Source organism: Aquarana catesbeiana, linkage group LG06, assembly GCF_042186555.1.
Source record: "Aquarana catesbeiana isolate 2022-GZ linkage group LG06, ASM4218655v1, whole genome shotgun sequence".
Taxonomy (NCBI): Eukaryota; Metazoa; Chordata; class Amphibia; order Anura; family Ranidae; genus Aquarana; species Aquarana catesbeiana.
The window spans coordinates 275,810,626-275,838,174 of NC_133329.1; the positions used below are offsets into that span (position 1 = coordinate 275,810,626).

The window sequence follows — 27,549 nt, forward strand, 5'->3', positions numbered from 1 at the left end:
CAGCTTCTAATTGTTAATCGATTGCACCCAATATAGTACCGAAAGCCATACCCAACATGTCAAGCCTTGTGTACAACCGTGACATGACAATGAACTCTGATACACCAAATTGTCCACATGTTACCCATTAAAAGAGAAGTATGAGTTTTTTCCCATTATACTTACCTAGGTGGATGTAGCATCTGTCCCCTGGTGTCTCTGTCAGTGAGAGTAAACAATGTCACCTTTTTAGTGGGAGGAATAGTGTCCCATTAGCTCGTTGGTGCCACTGGAGGGAATAGTGTCCCATCGTTGGTGCCACTGGAGGGAATAGTGTCCCATCGTTGGTGCCACTGGAGGGAATAGTGTCCCATCATTGGTGCCATTGGAGGGAATAGTGTCCCATCGTTGGTGCCACTGGAGGGAATAGTGTCCCATCGTTGGTGCCACTGGAGGGAATAGTGTCCCATCGTTGGTGCCACTGGAGGGAATAGTGTCCCATCGTTGGTGCCATTGGAGGGAATAGTGTCCCATCGTTGGTGCCACTGGAGGGAATAGTGTCCCATCGTTGGTGCCATTGGAGGGAATAGTGTCCCATCGTTGGTACCACTGGAGGGAATAGTGTCCCATCGTTGGTGCCATTGGAGGGAATAGTGTCCCATCGTTGGTGCCACTGGAGGGAATAGTGTCCCATCGTTGGTGCCACTGGAGGGAATAGTGTCCCATCGTTGGTGCCACTGGAGGGAATAGTGTCCCATCGTTGGTGCCACTGGAGGGAATAGTGTCCCATCGTTGGTGCCACTGGAGGGAATAGTGTCCCATCGTTGGTGCCACTGGGAAGAACAGTGCCCCACATTGGGAAGAATAGTGCCCCATCGTTGGTGTCGCTGTGAGGAACAGTGCCCCATCATTGGTGTCACTGGGAAGAACAGTGCTCTGTCGTTGGTCTCGCTGGGAAGAATGGTGCCCCGTCGTTGGTGTCAGCGGGTGGAATGGTGCCCCATCATTGGTGTCAGTGGCAAGAATTATGTCCCCATTGTTGGTGTCAGTAGGAGGAATAGTGCTGCAAAGGCCAGATAAAGGGCCTCATCTGGCCCCCAGGCTGCAATTTGTAGACGGCTGGCTTATAACATTGATGGTCACTAGGGGTGCAACGGCTTATCGATCCGTGATCCGATCCGCGGCGGTTGATCCGTACGGGACACCCGCGATCCGCGGAGCGCTCTGTGGCCTCAGCCATAGGAAAGGCCGCAGCTTCGGCCTAGCTCTGGAGCGGCGGCCATCTTGGTACACCCGGCGGCCATTTAGCACATGATCGCTCCGTCAAATGACGGAGCGATCACTTGTAACAAACCGGTGTCATGTCATGACGCCGGTTCCTCTCTCCCCTCTGTGTACTGATCTGTACAGTGGAGGGGAGAGATCAGATGGCAGCAGTGCCAATACTCTGCAATGCCCTGCCAATACTCTGCAATGCCCTGCCAATACCCTGCCAATACCCTGCCACACCCTGCCAATAGGGAGATTGTGGATATTACAGTGAGGGAGATTTTTTTTTTGTTGATCCGAAAATTATCCGAACCGTGACTCCTGATCCGAGGAACGATCCGAATCATGAGTTTTTTGATCCGTTGCACCCCTAATGGTCACTATTATAAGCAATAACAGTGTAAAAAAAAAATCCCTGATCACCCCTCCACTGAACTACTCTGATAAGAGTAGGTAAACAAAAAAGAATATTAAAAAAGTGGTTGCAAAGTCAGAAGTTTTTTTTATAAAATTAAAAGCCTTCTGTGTGCAGCAGCCTCCCCAATACTTACCTGAGCCCCAGCTCTGTCTAGCGATGTCCACAAATCTCTTGGCCATCCGGGACTCTCCCTCCTGATTGGCTGAGATACAGCAGCAGTGCCATTGGCTCCTGGGGCTGTCAGTCAGAGTCAGTTAGCTAATCGAGAGAGAGGGGGTTAGGCCAAACGGAAGCGCCGTGTCTGAATGGACACAGAGTGCGGCAGCTTGGCTCGGGCACCCCTATAGCAAGCTGCTTGCTGTGGGGGCGCTCGACAGGAGGGAGGAGCCAGGAGCACCAAAGAGGGACCTGAGAAGAAGATGATCTGGGCTGCTCTGTGCAAATCCACTGCACAGGGCAGGTAAGTACATGTTTGTTATTCATTTTTTACAACATGTTTGTTATTCATTCATTCAAGACTTTAAAATTCACTTTAACCACTTCCTGCCCAGCCCATAGCAGATGACGGCCGGGCGGTGGTTCAGTTATCCTGACTCGGCGTCATATGATGTCCAGCAGAATAACATGGCGCCTCGCGCCCGCGGGGGCGCGCATCGCGGCGATTGGTGGATCGGTGTGTCAGTCTGGTATGTACCCCATGGCCATCCACATGTGCCCAGTCAATGCCCAATCTGTGCCAATCAGTGCCCACAAATGGGCACTGATTGGCACTATTATATAGCACTGATGCCCAGCAATGCCACCCTTAGGGGCATCAATGCCAACCATCAGTGTCCATCGGTGCCACCTGTCAGTGCCACCAATAAGTACCCATCAGTGCCACCCATAAGTACCCATCAATGCCACCTACAAATGCCCATCCGTGCCGCCTATGAGTGCCCATCGGTGCCCATTTCCAAAAAATTTTAACAGAAACAAAGAAAAACTTGTTTTTTTTTTCAAAATTTTCGGTCTTTTTTTTTTTATTTGTTGCACAAAAAAATAAAAACCGCAGAGGTGATCAAATACCACCAAAAGAAAGCTCTATTTGTGGGAACAAAATGATTAAAAAATTGTTTGGTACAGTGTTGTATGATCGCGCAATTGTCATTCAAATTGCGACAGCGCTGAAAGCTGAAAATTGGTCTGGGCGGGAAGGTGTCTAAGTGCCTGGTATTGAAGTGGTTAAATACTGGAATCAAAACATTTTTTTATTTTACATACTGTCACCAGTTAGTATCCCTGATCATCCCCACACCAGTCATATGATGACACTGTGCTGCACTAGTGACAGTAGGTGAAAAAAAACAATTTTATTAAATTTCCTAATTTTCCATAAAATTGTGACAAAAAAAGTACAACTTCAATATGTCAGTACATCAGGACTAATCAATTTTCAAACATATATACCATAGTTTGTAGATGCCAGCAACCCGTCAATCGTGGGCTGTATTGGATACAATAATCGTGGGTAGATTGCATCCCTTGGTTACTGACCCCAGAAACTGGAGAGGAGGAGCAGTGAGGTGTTATTTAGTGGAACCAATGGACTGTATTTTCCTCCCTGCAGCAGTTGAATGCCGGCAATTCTCACTGACCATTATTTAGCTTCAAAGTGTTTTATTTAACCGATTGCCGACCAGCGCACGCTAATTTAAGTCATCAGAATGGCACTGGTAGGCAAAAAGGCGTACATGTACGTCCCCTTTAAGAAGCGGTGTCGCGGGCGCGCACGCACATGCCGCGGTCCCCGTGACCGTGGGTCCCGCAGACTCGATGTCCGCCGGGTGCCCGCGATCGTGTCATGGAGAGGAAGAACGGGGAGATGCTTTTGTAAACAAAGCATTTCCCCGTTCTGCCTAGTGACAGGACAGAGATCACCGCTCCCTGTCATCAAGAGCAGTGATCACTGTCCTGTGTGTTGAAGCCAAGCCTCCTAACAGTTAGAATCACTCCCTAGGACACACTTAACCCCTTTACCGCCCCCTTCACTGCCAGTGTCATTTACACAGTAATCAATGCATTTTTATAGCACTGATGGCTGTATAAATGACAATGGTCCCAAAATAGTGTCAAAAGTGTCCGATCTCTCCGCCATAATGTCGCAGTCCCAATAAAAATCGCAGATCACCGACATTACTAATAAAAAAAAAAAAAAAATTAAAAATAAAAATGGCATAAAACTATCACCTATTTTGTAGACGCTATACATTTTGCGCAACCAATCAATATACGCCTATTACGATTTTTTTTTACCAAAAATATGTAGAAGAATACATATCGACCTAGTTTTTTAATACATTTTTGGGGGCTATTTATTATAGCAAAAAGTAAAAAATATTGTTCTTTTTTTTTGTTTATAGCGCAAAAAATAAAAACCGCAGAGGTGATCAAACACCACCAAAAGAAAGCTCTATTTGTGGGAAAAAAAGGACATCAATTTTGTTTGGGTACAACATTGCACGACTGCACAATTGTCAGTTAAACGACACAGTGCCAAATCGCAAAAAGTGCTCTGGTCAGGAAGGGGGTAAAATCCTCCGGGGCTGAAGTGGTTAAAAAAAAGTTATTTTTTTCCTGAAACTTCCCTCTTAAATTGGGGTGCGTGTTATACGCTGATAAATACGGTATTTTTACAGTGATATTTGTTTTCTTCTTCTTCTTCATGTTGTTCAGGTAGATCTCCACCTCTCAAAGGTTACTCACCCCTGCTCTATACCTTTCACACGGACTAAATATAATGCACTGATGTGGGTTATTTTTACCAAAGAAGTGTAGACTACATTGTGGTCTAACTTTATGAAGAAAGATGATTTGTTTGCAATATTTTTTTTTTACTTTTCTGTATTATTTTCATTTATTTAGCATAAAATAAGAAACCGGCTGGTGATTAAATACCAGGAAAATAAAGCTCTATTTGTGTGAAAAAAAATGATGTACGTTTAATATGTTTGTAGGGTTGCATGACCGAGCAATTGACGGGTTAAAGTAGCGCAGTTCCTAATAGCAAAATTTGCCTGGTCATGAAGGGGGTTATACCTTCCGGAGGTCAAGTGGTTAAAGTGATACTAAACATACAATGTTTAATTGCCACACCTTTCTATGTATGTATAAAGATCATGCTACTGTATTTATTTATTATTAAAAATCGTCTGAGTACTTTATTTAAAAGTGGTGGGTGTGGAGTCTGGACTTGCTCTGTGTGAGAGCTGATTGGAGGAAAGGGACACCCCCCCCCCCCCCCACTCCACATAGGCAGAGGAAAGAAGGAACATGCAGAGCTGTTACCTGAATAGACACGCTTTCTGCTAATCTACCTCTAAGCTCCCTTCCATGACACAAATTTTTAGCTGCTGTTATCTCATGTGTCAAAAAACTTGTCAGAAGTGACTCTGCTGATCACAGGTGAACGGAGCAGCAGAAAGACATGGCACTTAAAGCTTTAGAGAGAGATAAGCAAACACTACAGATAAATGTGCTTAGGTCAAATTTCATGAATGGGGTTTACAACCACTTTAATGTATTTTATGCATTAAAGTGATTGTAAAGGCAGAAGGCTTTTTTTTTTTTTTAATCTTAATGTGTTCTGTGCATTAAGATCAAAAGCCTTCTGTGTGCATCAGCCCCTCTAATACTTAGCCGAGCCCAATCTAGATCCAGCAATTGTTGTAGGAGTGTCTGGGCTGCCCAGGACTCCCCTCATTGGCTGAGACAGCTGCCATAGGCTCTTGCTGCTGTCAAAGTCATTCAGCCAATGAGTAGCGAATGGGACGGGGCCAGGCCAGGGCTCCTTGTCTGAGTGGACATGAGGGGCTGTGGCTCGGCTCGGGTGCTCCCAGAGCGGCACTCAACAGGAGGGAGGGGCCAGGGGCAGCAAAGAGGGACCCGAGAAGAGGAGGATCTGGGCTGCTCTGTGCAAATCCACTGTACAGAGCAGGTAAGTATGTTTGTTATTTTTAACTAAAACAAAACAAGACTTTACTATCGCTCAAAGATAAAAAAAACCTTCTGTATGCAGCAGCCCCCTTACTACTTACCTGAGCCCCATCTTGATCCAGCGATGTTACACAAGAGTCTCGGCTACCTGGGACACACAGAGCAGCGTCTCGACTCGGGTGTCCCTATAGCAAGCTGCTTGCTCATGGGACGTTTTGGCGTGATGAGGGTTGCATGTTTATTACTGTGCGTTTGACGCTCATTATTTCATGCTGCAAATTGTGTGTTTGCTTCAGTGTTTGGGGTGCCATTAACAAATAAATAATGAGAAAGCGCATCTAGGTCATTTTAGGTGTACAAAGGTGGCTATACACTATGCAATCTGTACATTGTCTGTATAATTTAGATTTACCAAAACTATGTAATAGGAAGACACACCTGTCTATCCAATCACTCTGTATCCAATCAGGCAGGTCCTTGCAGTAGTTGTTGGTAGATCTAAAGACGATTGTATAGTGACCTTTACAGATTTCCAGGACACACTTCTCCTGTTTTCAATACTACTGTCTGCATGTGAGTACAGAGGTAGGTGGGAGCAATCTCCTGGAGGGGAAGGAATGCAAGGTGTGTTCTAATGAGGTCAGCTGCTGAGTCGTAACAGTGTATCCTAAATCCATACCAGGAAGTCATGAACTTTTCAATGGAACAAGCTGGAGGCTGAGGAAAGGCCTTTTTCCTAAAATACATAGAAAGCTTTTTTTCTTTCTGCAACAGAAGTACATTAATGGTATATTAGTACATAGGGAGAAAAAAGTGAACTCCATTTTTAAATCACTTTGAATTTATATGGACTATAGGGATCCTTATCCAAGTCAACTTTATGATTTGAGCCTTTAGACTATTGCCAAAGATGCCAATTGTAATTTATTTTAAGAGATTTCTTTTGTGCATTTTGTAAGATCTTTTGTTTTTGTTCCATTTTGTTTACAGCTAATAGACACAGCAGTGAAGAATACAACCCCCCCAATGCCATTTTGCCAGAATTTCTCAGAAGACTTCAGAGATGGGAAGCAAGACCTGTATATACATGCTGCAAACGATACGGCAACTACAGCCATGCAGTTCTTTAGCAGGGTTGAGCTTTCCTAAATTTACAAAGAACTATAGATCAAAAGCTACACTTCCTCTGACTTCAGATACTCGTACTTTGAGACCGGCATTCAGTTCAGTCACTGTACCCATAAGGTGTGTTAGTCACGAAAGTTCACTATGTAATCAAGCTAAAAATATGACATCTGATTGGGTAGATGGACCATTAAATGATTCTCCTGCCATCTCTGATGGTAATAATGTTAGCCCTTTAAATGAGGAGATTAGTTTGAAACCAGATGAACTGGCTAGTACCCCTAAAATGGTACCATCTTCTACCATGATTGCTCTGAATAAATGTACTACGCCCAGGGATGTACTGAATGTCTTTTTAAGACCCTCGTACAGGAAAGATGAACTTTTCGAAGGTGTTCTAAAACTCTGGAATACATTCTTGGCACTTAACGAGAAACAGAAACTCACTGAAAGAGACTCCATAGTTGGTCATCCACACTTTCACAATCTGACTCATGGAATCTTGAAGATGGCTCCAGTCATGTCACCCGAGGCTTTGATCCGGATGCTATATGTGTTTGTGCGTTTACAAATACATCAACAATCAAAATTGATTCAGAATCTTCTGCTTATTTGCCAGGTGAGTTTAATTGTTTATGTACATTTTGAATGTTTTTGGGAAATGTCAGTATTAAAGCGCACCTTTCACCACTTACTGTACTTTGGCTCACCACTTCCTTGCTCTTCTTTTTATACAATAATTTTCATGTTTTATGAACTTTTCACCTAAATGAGAGCCTGACTATGTCTGCTTTTTTCACCCTGCTGCTCCATTTTTTAGAAGCCGTACTACAGCTACTATAAATGAAACACGATCTATGAATGGGGGGAGTGGACCTATCACTCATCTGCCTGTCCTTCATTCATAGATCATCTTTCCCTCCTAAAAGGTGTGGTACGGCTTCTATGAATGGAGAAGGAAAGGGCAGACATAGTCAGGCTCCTTTGCTGAGAGGGGGTGGTCATGGACAGAGGAAGATTTCACCTAAAAGAAGAGACATCAGCAGAAGAGACACATCATAGTTATTGTTAAGCTGCTCATACAGGGTTCTGTTTTTTTTTTTTTTTTTTTTGTTCAGTCAAAAGGTTCCCCCATCCACACATTAGGTATGGATGCGGAATCCTTCCCACTGTGTCGTATTCTGACAGCAAGGAGACTCTTCTTCCTCCCCACTGTCAGGATACACAGCTTATTGGCTGCAGTGCTGCTAAAACTAAAATTTTCCAGCTCTCATTTGTGAGAAGTCAATCAGTGGAATCATAAAAGCTATAGTATGCTTTTATGATTGGAGGAGCTGGGCAGAAAGGGTGGGCATAGTTGGCACTGTTGATGAGTGCCTGCCACAGGTCTGTTGTCTCAAATAACACCTACCGTGATGGGGGTGGGAGATCATAGGAGGAAGATTTCAGTTATTGCATAGGAGAGATTTGAGCTGCACACCCTGGAACAAGCAATATGGAGAAGTTCCTCCAAGGGTTTTTTTTTAGCAGCAATGTAACAAAATCAAATAATGATATGAAAGAATTATATAAAAAAGTCTTTATTAAGAAAAAGTCAGATTCATGTTAACATTTAAAATATCAGCTCTGGTTGAAGAACACGGTACATATTCCACAGTGCAGCAATGCAAACACAATAATGGACAACATCACATTAATGTCTACTATATTGAAGCCCCGACGCATTTCGACCCATACAGTCATGGTCTTCTTCAAGGGGGGTGGTTTGCTCTAAAAGAAATACATTCAAGATCTCAAATTTCAAAAACATTTCATAGTGTACCAATTTTCTATGTACACAAGGTATAGTTACCACTAGATGGTAGAATAGAGGGTCTCATAACCAGCGATTTCAAATCAGTTGAACGATCAAGGGGGCTCCACAATTATCTGCGCCACCCCAAGGAAAAAGGAATCCAGCCCGATGGGGCTTGCAAGAAGTCACACTATGGACACCCTTCAGAGGGAAAAGGAAAAGCGGCACCTGCAATGATTCCCAAAAGATAACAGTATATCAAGTGAGGGTAAAGTGATGGGCCCTTGGTGTACTGGCAAAGGGTGCCCAACAAATAACAAAAGTTTATTGTTCATATTGTACATGTTGTAGTGACATTCTGTCAAATTATATGAGAAGATAAATTAGTTATGTGTTCATTGTATGAGAAGTAATGAATGAAATGTAATATATAATATAAATAGTGAATGTGTGATTTGTTCTGTATGATAAATAATACAATAATAGTTCTAGGTGAGAATGTGCATTTAAAACTGCTTAATAAGGCAGTCAAAGTCGTGATTAAATGTGTACTAGAAAAAAATGATGATTAATGCATGGATAAAGTAAGTGATGTTGGCTCGCTGTGAACTAAACGAAAATGTGCAAAATGTATGAAAACAAAAGAAAATATATAATCTAAAATATAGAACCTTAAAAATATTTAAAAAAAAATATATATTAATATTAGAAGTGCAAACAAAAAGAACGTGTGTGAGAGTGATTTTCATTTACCTTGGTGCTGATATAGATAATATAAACCATCGATTGAGTGTAATTGGAAGCCTGACTGCAAAATGTGCAGGAAAGGTGCGGACTCTATAAGGAAAAGAGCCAAGCCATTGAGTTAGTTATGATTTATAGTGATGGCGTTCCGATAATTGTAACCTTGTCTGACGGGCACGGCAAGGGACTAGATGCTCTGACATAATTGAAATCTGTACTTACATTGAGCCATTTGTGTAGGATGAGCATCCATTCAGGCATGCATGGAATGTCTCGATCTACATGCAGCCTGCCACTTTTTAAGTAGTGCCTCCTATAATTGAGGGGATCAGATGATCCATTGCAGGCACCGCCCCCCCTCCTTCCAAAATAGTGGTGTACTGGCCGCAAAGTGTGCGGCCGCCGCGTAACTTCCTCGACGTTCCGGAAGGCGGAAGTCCCCGACCACTGTTGTCATGTTCGCCGCAAAAACGTGATGTCACAATGTTGCGCGCACGCATGAAGGATTCACGCATGCGTGCCTCACTGCAAAAGTCCGGAGCTGATCAAAGGATCCGCCGGCAAGGTCTTGCTCACCCTGGCGGCCAAAAGGAGAATATGGCCGTCGAAAAGAGACTGAATGGGGAATGCAGACCTGTTCCGCATCCCCCCCCCAACCTTGCCGGGAAGCCATAGAAGACAGGAATCTACACAAGAGGGCCGGCTGGGATATCATAAGCCCACAAAATCTTCAACAAAAATATAGAAGTATAAATACATGAACATTGCAACATTGGATATGAACTATTATCAAGTGGTATACATTTCTTATTCCATTTGTGTGGTCATATCTGGTGTATTACCAAAGACCAATTTTCCCAGAGACAGTGTGTTGGTTCAAAATTCCCAACGTTTTATATATACAGTGGTATAATGGGTTTTATTACCAATATTATACCTAGTAGAGTCATCTTGTCCGGTTCTTCTTAGTGAAAAAACTTTCAAGAAAGGAGCATAACCACCTAGTTTATGAAGGAGGGAGGAGATTTGAGTTGCAATCTGATCCTCCTGTTCAAAAAAATCTCATGCCTATACATGAGTATTGCCCAATCTTCACCTTAAAGTTGCTCATTGTATATAAGAATTGGATGATATTAGGTCACATAATATTGGAGGGATTGAACAACACACATCTCGTATCCTATCTCTCGTGTCAAAGGGGGAAGGGGTGTTTAACCACCCAAAAACATATAGCATAGGAAAGACACATATAGGAAAGATTTGGGCTGCACACCCCCGAGCAAACAATATGGAGAAGTTCCCCCAAGAGGTTTTTTAGCAGCAATGTAACAAAATCAAAAAATTATAAACTACGTGGCATGTTCACCAATGCCAGGAGCCTGGCGGACAAGATGAGTGAACTAGAGATACTGTTGTACAAGGAGGATTTGGATTTTGTGGGAATTTCAGAGACCTGGTTCAACAGCTCTCATGATTGGTTGCCAACCATTCAAGGGTATACCCTTTATCGTAGGGATAGAGAGGGTAAAAAAGGAAAAGGGGGGAGGGGTATGTGTGTGTATGTATATGTGTGTGTGTGTGTGTGTGTGTGTGTGTGTGTGTGTGTGTGTGTGTGTGTATATATATATATATATATATATATATATATATATATATATATATATATATATATATATATATATATATATATATATAAAATATGTGAATGTGAGCGATGACATCACTAAGGGAGCTAGGGAGGAGGTGGAATCCTTATGGGTAGAGCTCCAAAGGGATGAAGCTAAGGGGAAACTAATACTGGGAGTATGCTATAGGCCCCCTAACCTGAGGAAGGAGAAGGAGATAGACCTCCTTTCACAATGTGAATTAGCAGCAAGGATGGGAAGTGTTATCATAATGGGGGATTTTAATTATCCAGACATAGACTGGGCGGAGGGAACCACGCATTCATCTAAGGCTCGCCAGTTCCTAGATGTCTTGCAGGACAATTTCATGGGTCAGATGGTAGACGCACCAACTAGAAATAAAGCGTTACTAGATCTACTGATTACAAACAATACAGACCTGATCACAAATGTGGAACTACGGGGCAATTTAGGAAACAGTGATCACAGGTCAATTGGTTTCAGTATAAATCACACAAATAGGAAACATAAGGGAAATACAAAGACACTGAATTTCAAAAGAGCCAACTTCCCTAAACTATGAACCTTGCTAGAAGGCAAAAACTGGGATAAAATCGTAGGAACAAAGAACACGAAGGAGAGATGGGTTTGCTTTAGGAGCATATTAAATAAGGGCATTTAGCCAGTGCACCCCATTGGGTAATACATTTAAAAGAGCGAACAAAAGTACTGGATTGCTTAACTCCAATGTAAAAATGCATATAAAAGCAAAAGAGAAGGCCTTCAAAAAATACAGGGTTGAGGGATCATCATCAGCATTCAGACTTTTTAAAGAATGCAACAAGAAATGTAAGGGTGCAATTAGGGCTGTAAGATAGAACACAAAAGACACATAGCGGAGGAGAGCAAAAAAAATCCCAAAAAATTCTTTAAGTATGTAAACGGTAAAAAAGGAAGGACCGAAAATATTGGCCCCATAAAGAATGAGGAAGGACATCTGGTTACAAAGGATGGGGAGACGGCGAAGGTATTGAATCTATTCTTCTCCTCAGTCTTCACGAGGGAATCGGGGGGCTTCAGTAACCAAAACTGCAGTGTTTATCCTCGTGATACATCACAGGAAGCACCCTCATGGCTAACACAGGACAGAATTAGAATTAGACTTGGGAAACCTAACATTAATCACTGGGACCAGATGGCTTGCACCCAAGGGTACTTGGGGAACTCATTCAAGTAGTTGCCAGACCATTGTTCCTAATTTTTACTGACAGTCTACTAACTGGAATGGTACCAGCGGATTGGAAGAAAGCCAATGTAGTACCAATATCTAAAATGGGGCCCAAAATACATCCCTGGGAATTACAGACCAGTTAGCCTAACATCAATAGTATGCAAGCTCTTGGTGGGGATAAGGGACTATATACAAGATTTTAGTAATGAAAACGGTAGTGACACAATTATCCTCGCCACCCCAAGGAAAAAGGAATCCAGACCGATAGGGCTTACAAGACACCCTTCAGAGGGAAAAGGAAAAGCAGCACCTGCAATGATTCCCAAAAGATAACAGTATATCAAGTGAGGGTAAAGTGATAGGCCCTTGGTGTACTGGCGAAGGGTTCCTTTTCCCTCTGAAGGGTGTCCATAGTGTGACTTTTCGTAAGCCCTATCGGGCTGGATCCTTTTTTCCTTGGGGTGGCGCGGTTAATTGTGGAGCCCCCTTGATCGTTCAACTGTCCTTAAATCTCTGGTTATGAGACCCTTTATTCCACCATCTAGCGTTAACTATACCTCGTGTACATAGAAAATTGGTACACTATGAAATGTTTTTGAGATATTGAATGTATTTTTTTTTAGAGCAAACCACCCCCCCCTGCCCCCTTGAAAAAGACCATGGCTGTATGGGTCGAAACGCATCAGGGCTTCAATATAATAGAAATGAATGTGATGTTGTCCATTAATGTGTTGGCATTACTGCACTTTGGAATATGTACTGTGTCCTTCAACCAGAGCTGATATTTTAAGTGTTAACACAAATCTGACTTTTTCTTAATAAAGACTTTTTATATAATTCTTTCATATAATTTTTTTAATTTTGTTACATTGCTGCTATAAAAACCCCTTGGGGGAACTTCTCCATATTGATTTCAGCTATTGCAGGAGCCGGCAGCGCAATTGATGCATCCTGCTGACAATAAGCAATGTCCCTTGTGCTGAGATTTGTTTTTCATTTGTGACTAAGTTTTTATAAAGTCTCTCTTAGTTATTTTTATAGGGAAAAAAAAAAAAACGATGTTATACTTACCTGCTCTGTTGCAGTGGATTTGCACAGGCCAGCCCAGATCCTCCTCTTCTCAGGTCCCTCTTCTGTTATCTTGGCCCCTTCCTTCTGTGTAGTGCCCCCACAGCAAGCAGCTTGCTATGGGGGCACCTGAGCTGAGTTGCTGCTCTGTGTGTGCATTCAGATACAGAGCTGCGGTTCGGCCCCGCCCCCTCTCTCTCCTGATTGGCTAACTGACTTTGACAGCTGCGGAAGCCAATGGCGCATCTGCTCTGTCTTAACCAATTAGGAGGGAGAGTCCTGGACAGCCGAGACACTTGTGGACATTGCTGGACAGAGATGGGGCTCTGGTAAGTATTAGAGGGTGCTGGGGCAGCTGCTGCACACAGAAGGCTTTTAGTCTTAATGCATAGAATGCATTAATATAAAAAACCTTCTGACATTACAACCACTTTAAGAGTTAATACAGTGATTTTCTGTAATACCTCATTCAGAAATCTTACCAATTCAATATGACCGCCAAATGGAACAGATGATCATACGAAAATTGGGGCTGCAATTAACGATTATTTTCATAATCGATTCGTTGGCCAATTATTGTTTCAATTAGATAAAATCATTAAAACAAAAATGAATATGGCATTTTTTTCATTTTATTTCAAATAATAATGAAAAAACGGAGTGTTGCACTTAAACTGCATCATAACATAACTACTAAAGTAAATTCCTTATTCATTACTGACAATGCAGTGAGGGGACCATACTAGAGGGTGGGAGGGAGTTAGCTAGTTTGGAGACCAGGCGTTAGAGGGAGTAGGTTGGGAGGGAGGGAGTTTGGAAGAGAGGCGTGTAGGACAGGAACTGGACCAGAGGGGTTGCGATAGAAAGGGAGTTTGTTCGGACAGGGGACAAAAAAAAAAAACAGAACACCTGGAGCGCTGCCAGTCTGGGGCCAAGTAAAGTGATCAGATGAGGAGTAATCGGGATAAGTGGATCTGACCCAGTGCAGTCAGCACAGCATGGAAAGAGATGCGACAGTCAAATAAAAAAAACACAAAATGCAGCGCTCGGAAAGAATGATCAAATAAATTCCAAAGTAGTACTGTATGTATAAACAGTGCTGTTTATTCCATAAAGTTAAAAAATGGTTGAACATTCAAAGTTTAAAAAAATGGCAGTGAACTTTACCAGTGACCTCAGAGTGGATAAGGGGGAAACGATCATCCAGGAGGCTTGCCTGGAGATGGTTTGAACATCAATCACCATCCAAGGAAATGGAGGGGAGAAAATTCAGTTCCCAGAGGGGGAGCGTACTGGCTGCTGGCAAAGCCTGCTAGCTCCAGTTGGATGCCATGGCTGGATAGTGGTCAGCAGGATGGATAGAAAGGCAACCTGTGTGATGTGGGGCGGCACAGTGGTGTAGTGGATAGCACTTTCGCCTAGCAGTAAGAAGGGTTGCTTGTTCGAATTCTAACCACCACACTACCTGCCTGGAGTTTACATATTCTCCCTGTGCCTGCGTGGGTACTTCGGTTTCCTCCCACACTCCAAAGACATACATGCTGGTAGGTTAATTGGATCCTGTCTAAATTGTCCCTAGTATGTATGAATGTGAGTTAGGGACCTTAGATTGTAAGCTCCTTGAGGGTAGGGACTGATGTGAATGTACAATCTATATGTAAAGCGTTTGATGGCACTATATAAATACCTGAAATAAATTAAAAAATAAAATGTAAATGGCCCCAGAGGGAACAACCAAGCTGAGCAGAGTCATTATTCTCAACGCGCCTATGCACCTTCGGTGACATCACTGCTGTGCCGGAGATGAAGGGGAAAGGTGTCCTGAGGTCAGTTGTGTAAGCGTCCACTGTTCTGTTGCATGTTTCGCGATTATGCGCTTTGTCAAAGCAGTGACGTCATAGAAGGCGCTTAGGCGTGCTGAGAATATCAACTGCTGGCTTGGTTTTTCCCTCTGGGGCCGTTTACATCACACAGGTTGACTTTCTATCCATCCTGCTGACCACTATCCAGCCGTGGCATCCCCCTGGAGCTGGCAGACTTTGCCAGCAGCCAGTACGCTCCCCCTTCTGGGAACTGAATTTTCTCCCCTCCATTTTCTTGGATGGTGGTTGATGTTCAAACCATCTCCAGGGAAGCCTCCCGGATGATTGTTTCCCATTATCCACTCTGAGGTAACTGGTAATGTTCAGTAACATTTTTTTTAAACTTTGATTGTTTAACCATTTTTTAACTTTATGGAATAAATAACACTGTTTATGCATACAGTACTACATTGGAATTTATTTGATCATTCTTTCAGAGCGCTGCATTTTGTGTTCCCTTTTTTTTTTTTTTTTTTTTTTTTTGGACAGGGGACCAGACCCAAAAGGGGGAGAGCTGGCTGGAGGAACTGAACCGGAGTGTGGAAAGGAGAGAACTGACACCAATGAAGGGGCTATCCAGGAATATCAATGATGGGGCACTACCCCCCCCCCCCCTGTAAAACCAATGATGGGGCACTATCCCCCCCCGGAACACCGATGGGGCAATATTCCCCCCCAGGAACACCAATGGTGGGGCACTGTTTCCCCCCACCATTTCATCCCCCCCTCAGGAACACCAATGATGGGGCACTATTCCACCCCCCCCCAGAACACCAATGATGGGACACTATTCCCCCCCCCAACAATACTTATGATGGGGCACTTGTCCTCACAGAAATACCTAAATTAATGTTTTTCTAAGTTCACTCTCACAGTACAGTACACTGAGTAATAGCCGCTACCTTATATCGCAGGTGCAGCTCGGCGCTCACGGCTGCTTCTCTCTCTCTCGCTCTCTCTCTCTCTCTGTCTCTCTCTGTAGTCCCTCGAGGCAGCAGTGGGCGGGGCTGAGACTATCCCGCTGACGTCAGAGGCGGATGTGCCTGGTCACATGAACGCCGCTGTATTCTCATGAGGGAGTAGGTTGGGAGGGAGGGAGTTTGGAAGAGAGGCATGTAGGACAGGAACTGGACCAGAGGGGTTGCGATAGAAAGGGAGTTTCTTTGGACAGGGGACAAAAAAAATACAGAACACCTGGAGCGCTGCGAGTCTGGGGTCAAGTAATTCTCATGAGAATACAGCAGTGGCGCTGGTTTATACACGGGATTGTAATACTGGGACGGAGGCAGGACTGGCAGGGAGGGAGGTGCGTGCCGCAAGACCAACTTATCGATAATAAAAATGGTTGTCGATGATTTTCATTATCGATTAATCGTTTCAGCCCTATAGGAAATCACTGTATTAATAGAGAAGTACAGCTAAAGCTTGTATGGGTGAGAGGTGTCCGTTTATGAAACTGTGAACAGGGGTTTTTCCGAGGATCGCTGCTTATCTCAGTCCATTAACAGTTTATGAAACAGAGACGATCGGGGGGGAACATGTTCTCCGCTGATGATCTCCGCACACAGAGAAGCTGTGATTGACTGACACAGAAACGACCAGTTTATGAAGCTGCGATCTCAGCACTTCCTGGGGGGAAGGAGGAAGATTTTTGACTTCCTCCTTCCTCGATCAGACCCCCCCAAGAGCATGTCCCCCTGCCAGGTGTGTGTATGTATCATATATTTTATATATATATAATATACCAGCGTATAACACACACTTTTTTCCCCTTAAAATCGGGAAAAAAATCGTGGGTGCGTGTTATACGCCGATCCCCACTGTCTGAGCCAAAAAAGAGCGAGCGCCGCCGATAAAGACCGAGCTGAGTGCTCGGCTCTGCTAGCAGTCACGCCTCCCCGCCTCCCTGCTGTTTCAGAGAGGATGAGAGGTGCGAGTGCTGCTGAAAAAGACCGAGCCGGGTGTACTGCGGAGGACTGCGAGCAGAGCAGAGCCGAGTACACAGTACACTCGGCTCGGTCTTTTTCGGCAGCGCTCGCTCCTCTCATCCTCTCTGAAACAGCAGGGAGGCGGGGCGGCGTGACAACCCGAGTACACAGGCTCTGTGGAAAATTTAAACAAATGTTGCAAACAGCACACAACACTGGGCAAGGCTGCATTGAGCAAGGCTGCACTGGGCAAGGCTGCAAATGGACACATGTTCATTCTGCAATGATGGACAAGGCTGCAGATGAACACTGATGAGGCTGCATTGATGGGCATTTAAATGTAAGTTTTTTTCCTTAACCTTCCCTCCTAAAAGTTTTTTTCCTTAAAATGCCCTCCTAAACTTGGGGTGCGTGTTATATGCCGATAAATACAGTATATATATATATATATATATATATATATATATATATATTTTTTTTTATATATATAGTGGGGCAAAAAAGTATTTAGTCAGCCACCAATTGTGCAAGTTCTCCCATTTAAAAAGATGAGAGAGGCCTGTAATTGTCATCATAGGTATACCTCAACTATGAGAGACAAAATGTGGAAACAAATCCAGACAATCACATTGCCTGATTTTTGAAAGAATTTATTTTCAAATTATGGTGGAAAATAAGTATTTGGTCAATATCAAAAGTTCATCTCGATACTATGTTTTATATCCTTTGTTGGCAATGACAGAGGTCAAACGTTTTCTGTATGTCTTCACAAGGTTGTCACATACTGTTGCCGGTATGTTGGCCCATTCCTCCATGCAGATCTCCTCTAGAGCAGTGATGTTTTGGGGCTGTCGCTGGGCAACACTGACTTTCAACTCCCTCCAAAGGTTTTCTGAGGGGTTGAGATCTGGAAACTGTTTAGGCCATTCCAGGACCTTCTAATGCTTCTTACAAAGCCACTCCTTCGTTGCCCGGGCAGTGTGTTTGGGATCATTGTCATGCTGAAAGACCCAGCCATGTTTCATCTTCAATGCTCTTGCTGATGGGAGGAAGTTTGCACTCAAAATCTCGCGATACATGACCCCATTCATTCTTTCATGTACACGGATCAGTCGTCCTGTTCCCTTTGCAGAGAAACAGCCCCAAAGCATGATGTTGCCACCCCCCATGCTTCACAGTAGGTATGGTGTTCTTTGGTTGCAACTCAGCATTCTCTCTCCAAACAAGAGTTGTTTCTACCAAACCGTTTTACTTTGGTTTCATCTGACCATATGACATTCTCCCAGTCCTCCTTCTGGATCATCCAAATGCTCTCTAGCAAACCTCAGATGGGCCCGGACATGTACTGGCTTAAGCAGTGGGACGCGTCTGGCACTGTGGGATCTGAGTCCCTGGCGGCGTAGTGTGTTACTGATGGTAGCCTTTGTTATGTTGGTCCCAGCTCTCTGCAAGTCATTCACTAGGTCCCCCCGTGTGGTTCTGGGATTTTTGCTCACCATTCTTGTGATCATTTTGACCCCACGGGGTGAGATCTTGCGTGGAGCCCCAGATTGAGGGAGATTATCATTGGTCTTGTATGTCTTCCGTTTTCTAATTATTGCTCCCACAGTTGATTTCTTCACACCAAGCTGCTTTCCTATTGCAGATTCAGTCTTCCCAGCCTGGTGCAGGTCTAGAATTTTGTTTCTAGACCTCAGGCTTAACACCATCTGTGGCCACAGTGTTTGAAAAGGTTAAAAAATATGCAAGTGACAGTCCCAAAGCTCATACCATTACAGCTAAAATTATGGAATTTGTTGCATTAGACGACCAGCCATTCTCTGTTGTGGTGGACATTGGATTTCGTATGCTCATGCAACATATTGAGCCGCGTTACTCACTACCAAGCAGACGCTACTTTGCAGATACCAGTCTACATGAATTGTGTAGCAGTGTTAGAAAACACGTTCAGGAGCTCATGACTACCGACATCATAGCAATCGGTTTTACTACCGACGTTTGGAGTTCAGATGTCAGTCCAACGAGCATGCTCAGCCAGACAGCGCAGTGGATAGATGACAAATTTCACTTGCAAAACATCCTACTTAACGCACGTGAGTTTGTTGGATCACATACTGCAGCAGTAATATCTGATGCTTTAACCACTTGCTGCCCGCCATATAGCAGAATGACAAAGTGGTTTCAATAGCCCGACTGGGCGTCATATGACGTCTTCAGGATATTAAGCCGCTACGCGCCTCGGGGGCGCACATCGCGGTGATTGTTGTTGCGGTGTGTCAGTCTGACACGCCGCAACTCCGAAAAAGAGTCTCTGACGGAGACTCTTTACCATGTGATAAGCCGTGTCCAATCATGGCTGATCACGATGTAAATAGGAAGAGCCAGTGATTGGCTTTTCATCGCGTCTGACAGAGGAGAGCCAATCTGCTGCTCTCCTGACAGGGGGGGTCTGTGCTGATTGTTTATCAGCACAGCCCCCCCTCGGATCCCACCCAGGACCACCATCATGCCGCCCAGGACCACCAGGATGGCTATCCACACTAGACCACCAGGTATGCCCCCCCAAGACCCCCAGGGAAATACCAATCTGTGCCCAGGCAGCTACCAATTAATGCCCAGGCAGCTGCCAATCAGTGCCCACTCACAATGCCTACCACTGCCAGTGCCACCAGGGATGCCTATCAGTGCCACGTATCAATGCCCATCAGTGTCCAGCAGTGACGCCTATCAGTGCCAGCCATAAGAACCCATCTTTGCAGCCTTTCAGTGCCCATCAGTGTCGCCTATCAGTGCCCATCAGTGCCGCCTATCAATGTCCATCAGTGCTGCATATCAGTGCCCGTCAGTTTCTGCTCATTGGTGCCACCTCATCGGTGCCGCCTTATCAGTGCCCATCAGTGAAAGAGAAAACTTACTTATTTACAAAATTTTATAACAGAAACAAAAGCAAAACTTTTATTTTTTTCAAAATTTTTGGTCTTTTTTTATTTGTTTAGCAAAAAATAAAAACCGCAGAGGTGATCAAATACCACCAAAAGAAAGCTCTATTTGTGGGAACAAAATAATAAAAAAATTTAATTTGGGTACAGTGATGGATGACCGCGCAATTGTCATTCAAACTGCGACAGCGCTGAAAGCTGAAAATTGGTCTGGGCAGGAAGGTGTATAAGTGCCCTGTATTGAAGTGGTTAAAAACCATGCTTGACACTTGGCACATTGAGAAGTCTAAAGTGCATTTGATTGTCCGAGATAATGCGCGGAAAATGGCAAAGGCAATGGAGGACAGTGAACTTCAAAGCATACCATGCATGGCACACACGCTACAATTGGCTGTGAATGAAGGATGGCTGAGTCAGCGCACCATATCTGATATCGTATCAAAAGGAAGAAAAATTGTGTGTCGCTTTAAGCATTCTCTGCTTGCTTATTCCAGATTACAAGCTTTGCAGATGCAGTTTGGAATGGCACCGAAACGACTGCAGCAAGATGTAGCCAGTCGTTGGAACAGCACCTACTATATGCTGCAAAGTCTTTTTGAACAAAAGCGTGTTTTAGCTGCATACATTGCAGATTACGAGCTGCCAGCAACACTGAGTGCACATCAGTGGACGTTAGTTGAAAATAGTTTGTCTCCATTTGAACAGTTAACAAAAGAAATAAGCTCAGCTAATGCTTTCATTGCTGAAGTTATCCCCTTGATTGCTGCACTGAAGTGTCTGCTTGGAAAAGAGGTAGAAACAGACTATGGTGTAAAAAGGGATAAAACCACTCTACTGGGGCCGTAACCAACCGGTTTAAAGACAAAGTCCAACCTTCTGTACTGCATTGCAACAGTTCTAGATCCTCCATTTAAAGAGCATTACTTTAATGTGGAGAAAAAGCAGCGTGCACGGGAAATGATACTGGCACAAATGGAGGTGGTGGAAGCATCTAGTGAAGGAGTTTTGAGGTGTCGCACAGAGGAAAGTGAGAAACGGTCACATACAAGTGAAGAGGGACACACTTAGGGCTGCAACTAACGATTATTTTCATAATCGATTAGTTGGTCGATTATTTCGATTAATCGATTAATCGGTTAATAACCTTAAAAAAAAGTGTGGTGTATAATTTAGTTAGTATGTAAAGTTTAAAAAAAAAACAATGTATTCTTAAATATCTCTATGCAGTGGTAAATATAAACAACCAACTATATGGTTAGGGAGCAAAATATTAAATCCACTCTGAGAATAACAGACAGAAGAGATATACTATATATACACTATTAGAAGAGAAATACAGTTTTTTGGCCAATTTGTTGCAAAAACGAATTACATGCTTTTCTGCAGCTTCTCCGTTGAAGTATATTGAACCAAAAAAGCACCGTTTTGGGTAAAAAAAAAAAAAAAGTCCCTGACCCTTTCCAAATATGCAGCGGCTGAAAAAAAGTATAGTTGTGAAAGTGTCCCATAGAAAACCATGTTAAATGAATTGTAGTGTGTTTCTGCAAAAAGCACCAAAAAACACAAAGATGTAATACAGGTCTAAAATGTTTAGTAACATAATGGGGTTAAAAAAAACTAAAATGAGCCCTTTATAGTACAAAAAAAGCAAATGATCACTACTGTAAGGGGTTTATTTTTTTACTGTAGAACTGTGAAAGTAATATTTACAGTAGCGATTATTTGCTCTTTTTGTACTATAAAGGGCTAATTTTATTATTTTTAACCCCATTATGTTACTGGCCGATTAATCGATTATGAAAATAGTAATCGATTAATTTCATAATCGATTAGTTGTCGATTAATCGATTAGTTGTTTCAGCCCTAGACACACTCCCTCCATATCTGATATGTTTGAAGAAATTTTACACGACTGCACCCCAATCCATAGTGGTGCCACAACAAGTGCAGCTACCCAACAGCTGGACATTTATTTAGCTGAACAGCCTATTGCCAGAAGCGACAATCCCCTTGAGTACTGGCATATCAACAAAGAACGTTTTCCCTTGCTTGCACAGATTGCACGCAGATATTTATCTGCCCCAAGCACCAGTACAGAGAGTGAGAGACTATTCAATCTAGCATCTCATATTCTTGATGAGATTTAAAAATCCGTAGCATAGACCAATTCATTTACCATGTTGAACATAGTAAATGAATTGGTATTGGACTGTGCTATTGGACAATTGGAACATACAACATAGTATGACTGACTACCTAGTATGTTCCAATTGTCTAGTTGTGCCATTTGTTGGTTGTTCATTGTAGTTCTTCTACAGTTTTTTGCACTTCAATTTAAGAGAGAACTCCAGCTTTTGAACTACTGTACCATAGTTTGTTGCTGTTGGGCCAAACTATGTCTCTCCCTAAGCTGTCAGCCCGCTGCATGTGAAAATGCAAAACTGTATGTTCTGTATCTGTGGCTGTCTACTTACTACAGTACTATACCGCACCGTGTTTCAGGTATGAGCGGTGACTTCCATGAACACAGACTAGTCTACATTGCTTGCTGTGATTGGCTGAGCACTGCTGCTGTAAACTAGTCTGTGTTCCACTTCCAGGATGTCTCCACCCATACCCGGGGCCAGAACACAGTGCGGTCTACTGTATGACTAGTATGTATCTAACCCGCAGCTACCTACATACACTTTTATATCTCACATCCAGCCGCTGACACCTTAGGGAGAGAACTTGGGGAAAAAAACTACTAGTTCTCATTTAAGTTGAAAGAAAATAATACAATAATTTTATTTTAGCATAGCACTGTACTATGTTATATTTACAGAAACAGTGAAACTGTTCTTTCTGTGAAACAGTTATTTCTGTTATGGTTAGTTGAAAGAGTTGTTCTTTAACCACTTGCTGCCCGCCCACCGTCATATGACGGCGGGACGGTGCAGCTGTTATCCTGGGTCACCGTCATATGACGTGCAACCTTCCAGCCCCCCAGGGGGCGCGCGCCCGCCGTGTCACTCAGGTCCCGGTGCGCATGCCTGGCGGCCGCGATGCCCGCTGGGCACCTGCGATTGCCCGGTAACTGAGCAAGACCGTGGATCTGTGTGTATGTAAACACACAGATCCACGTCCTGTCAGGTGGGAGGAGACCGATGGTGTGTTCCTTGTACAGAGGAACACCGATCGGTCTCCTCCCCTTGTGAGTCCCCTCCCCCCACAGTTAGAATCACTCCTTTAGGAACATAATTAACCCCTACAGCACCCCCTCCTGGTTAACCCCTTCATTGCCAGTCACATTTATACAGTAATCAATAAATTTTTATAGCACGGATCGCTGTATAAATGTGAATGGTCCCAAAAATGTGTCAAAAGTGTCCGATACATATACATATACATACAAAGGATTGTGGGAATACCACCACCCAAGTGAATGGAGGCTTACCGGAAGGTTAGGACCCAAAACAGCATATGCTATATGGGTCAAACAAGCTTATATTGCCCAACGGCAATAGAGGGGAAGCCTTGGTTGCCAACAGGGGATGAGGTCCTAGGAGTCTTCACGGAGGTGTCTCCCCCAGAGAATGCCAATTTCCTGGCTGGCTTCAATATTTTCTCAGTGAATGACTAGGACAAGCATACGGTTAGGTGGGTCAGAGTCAAGCCAGAATTCCTCGTCTTTGTATAAGTCCTATCCCAGGGGTATCAGGAGCCCAGGTGCTGCACACAGATACCAATCACAGCTACTCCCAGGAGACACCTCCGTGAAGACTCCTAGGACCTCATCCCCTGTTAGCTACCAAGGCTTCCCCTCTATTGCCGTTGGGCAATATAAGCTTGTTTGACCCATATAGCATATGCTGTTTTGGGTCCCAACCTTCCGGTAAGCCTCCATTCACTTGGGTGGTGGTATTCTCACAATCCTTTGTTTATATATATATATATATATATATATATATATATATATATATATATATATATATATATATATATATATATATATGACACTTTTGTGAAGGCTCCCAGGACTACATACTCGGCCGATCACTACAGCTTCCTTCCCATTGCCGGTGGGCAATACAGGCTGGTTTGAACCATACAGCATATGCTGTCTTGGGTTCAAACTTTCTGGTAGGCCTCCATTTATTTCGGTGGTGGTACTTTCACTATCTACCTGTTTACACACATGGTGACCACGATGGACTATGATTCACTAATATATAAGATGGACATTTACAAATATTAGCGATTTTTTTCACTTTATGTATATGAAAATTTTTAGCGCTACACTTTGTTACATTTATCGTTTATAGCAAAATTTCTATTTGCCGTGTTAGCTGCTTGCACAATTGAGTAAGCGCAAAGTTATTTTGTTTTTTCTGTAAAAGTGTCCGATGTGTCTGCCGCAATATCGTAGTCACGATAAAAATCGCAGATCGCCGCCATTACTAGTAAAAAAATTAATAAAAATGCTATAAATCTATCCCCTTATTTTGTAGACGCTATAACTTTTGCGCAAACCAATAAATATGCGCTTATTGCAATATTTTTTACCAAAAATATCTAGAAGAATACGTATCGGCCTAAACTGAGGAAAAACTTTCTTTAAAAAAAAAAAAAAATTGGATATTATAGCAAAAAGTAAAAAATATTGTGTTTTTTTTCAAACTTGTCACTCTTGTTTTGTTTATAGCGCAAGAAATAAAAACCGCAGGGGTGATCAAATACCACCAAAAGAAAACTCTATTAGTGGGGAAAAAAATGATAAAAATTTCATTTGGGTACAGTGTTGCATGACCGCGCAATTGTTATTCAAAGTGCGTTATTATTGTATATTATTATTTATTTTATTTTATTTTTTTATGCCTGTTTTATTTGGTATGGTGGGGCAATGTACACTGACTGCAGTCTTATTTTATTTTATTTTTATCCACTGTCCAATTTTATGTGGGTTACTTTTTATTAAAGTACTTTTTGACAATTCTGGATTGTAGTATTCTTTTCTTCATAAAATTAATGATTTAGTTGAATATAAATAATATAACGAATACGAATGTAACACAATTTTGTATATCCAATAATTTTTTTGGGTAATATATAAAAAAAGCCTATTTCGGTTTCGGTTTTCGTGATCAAGGAAGATTTTCGGTATCCGTTTCGGCCCCAAAAAACCCATTTGGTGCATCTATATATGTCTATCTGTCTATCTATCTATCTATCTATCTATCTATCTATCTATCTATCTAATATATTAAACTCCCAGTTGATTGAGAGATGTAAAATACTTGGAGCCTCCTTGCTTATTCTGAGAGCCATCTTTTCTGTTTTTATACTATTATTCGTTGTACGTGTGTTTACCTTTTCTGTAATAAAGGTATTGATCTATATACAGTGGGGACGGAAAGTATTCAGACCTCCTTAAATTTTTCTCTCTTTGTTATATTGCAGCCATTTGCTAAAATCATTTAAGTTCATTTTTTTTCCTCATTAATGTACACACAGCACCCCATATTGACAGAAAAACACAGAATTGTTGACATTTTTGCAGATTTATTAAAAAAGGAAAAACTGAAATATCACATGGTCCTAAGTATTCAGACCCTTTGCTGTGTCATATATTTAACTCAGGTGCTGTCCATTTCTTCTGATCATCCTTAAGATGGTTCTACACCTTCATTTGAGTCCAGCTTTGTTTGATTATACTGATTGGACTTGATTAGGAAAGCCACACACCTGTCTATACAAGACCGTACAGCTCACAGTGCATGTCAGAGCAAATGAGAATCATGAGGTCAAAGGAACTTCCTAAAGAGCTCAGAGACAGAATTGTGGCAAGGCACAGATCTGGCCAAGGTTACAAAAAAAGTTTCTGCTGCACTTAAGGTTCCTAAGAGCACAGTGGCCTCCATAATCCTTAAATGGAAGATGTTTGGGAAGACCAGGACCCTTCCTAGAGCTGGCCGTTCGGCCAAACTGAGCTATCGGGGGAGAAGAGCCTTGGTGAGAGAGGTAAAGAAGAACCCAAAGATCACTGTGGCTGAGCTCCAGAGATGCAGTCGGGAGATGGGAGAAAGTTGTAGAAAGTCAGCCATCACTGCAGCCCTCCACCAGTCAGGCCTTTATGGCAGAGTGGCCCGACGGAAGCCTCTCCTCAGTGCAAGACGCATGAAAGCCCGCATGGAGTTTGCTAAAAAACACCTGAAGGACTCCAAAATGGTGAGAAATAAGATTTTTTGGTCTGATGAGACCAAGATAGAACTTTTTGGCCTTAATTCTAAGCGGTATGTGTGGAGAAAACCAGGCACTGGCCATGACCTGTCTAATACAGTTCCAACAGTGAAGCGTGGTGGTGGCAGCATCATGCTGTGGGGGTGTTTTTCAGCTGCAAGGACAGGACGATTGGTTTCAATCGAGGGAAAGATGAATGCAGCCAAGTACAGGGATATCCTGGACGAAAACCTTCTCCAGAGTGCTCAGGACCTCAGACTGGGCCGAAGGTTTGCCCTCCAACAAGACAATGACCCTAAGCATACAGCTAAAATAATGAAGGAGTGGCTTCACAACAACTCCGTGACTGTTCTTGAATGGCCCAGCCAGAGCCTTGACTTAAACCCAATTGAGCATCTCTGGAGAGACCTAAAAATGGCTGTCCACCGTTTACCATCCAACCTGACAGAACTGGAGAGGATCTGCAAGGAGGAATGGCAGAGGATCCCCAAATCCAGGTGTGAAAAACTTGTTGCATCTTTCCCAAAAAGACTCATGGCTGTATTAGATCAAAAGGGTGCTTCTACTAAATACTGAGCAAAGGGTCTGAATACTTAGGACCATGTGATATTTCAGTTTTTCTTTTTTAATAAACCTGCAAAAATGTCAACAATTCTGTGTTTTTCTGTCAATATGGGGTGCTGTGTGTACATTAATGAGGAAAAAAAATGAACTTAAATGATTTTAGCAAATGGCTGCAATATAACAAAGAGTGAAAAATTTAAGGGGGTCTGAATACTTTCCTTCCCCACTGTGTGTGTATGTGTGTGTGTGTATATATATATATATATATATATATATATATATATATATATATATATATATATATAAATATATATTTATTATGTGTGTGTGGCTGATGCTGAGCCGATAAACTCAGTTTTTTTTGGTTCCCTTTCCATTCCCTTCCCATACTTTTCTATTTGCATGTAAAGAGCGGTAGCGCCGGCTATTGATTTGTGCAGCAAGAATCCACTGATTTCCTGCCAACAGCCTTTCCTGGCCACCCGTGTAAACGTAGCCTAGTGGGGAGTATTGCAAAGCATAGCATTGTCAAAGTACAATGCGTAAGTGAATGCTGTTTAGGGCTCATGCACAAGGATGTTTTTACAGCTGCTGTTAGGGGCATCTGACGTTTTTGTTAACTGCCTCTAAACACCCCTCCATGTTAGCTTAGCCTGTGTCCATGCACATATAAACTGTCAGAGGCGTTTGGAGGCATAAGCGTCTAGGGGCAGTAGAAAAAAACGACAGCCTGTGCTTCCAGGAGCAGTAAAAACGTAAAACGCTCCTAAACTCTGTAACACACTGTTAGCCAGGTTTGGCATTTTTA

General features: G+C 42.9%; 1 protein-coding gene across 1 annotated transcript in view; it reads left to right on the top strand.

The window, feature by feature from the left end:
* Nucleotides 1-27,549, top strand: part of FASTKD2 (FAST kinase domains 2) — a 97,759-nt gene that overhangs the window by 401 nt on the left and 69,809 nt on the right. Inside the window, exon 2 of the mRNA XM_073633392.1 lies at nucleotides 6,632-7,385. Coding sequence (XP_073489493.1) covers nucleotides 6,705-7,385 — 681 coding nt within the window. The 5' untranslated portion in view covers nucleotides 6,632-6,704. The remainder of the gene's footprint in view (nucleotides 1-6,631; nucleotides 7,386-27,549) is intronic.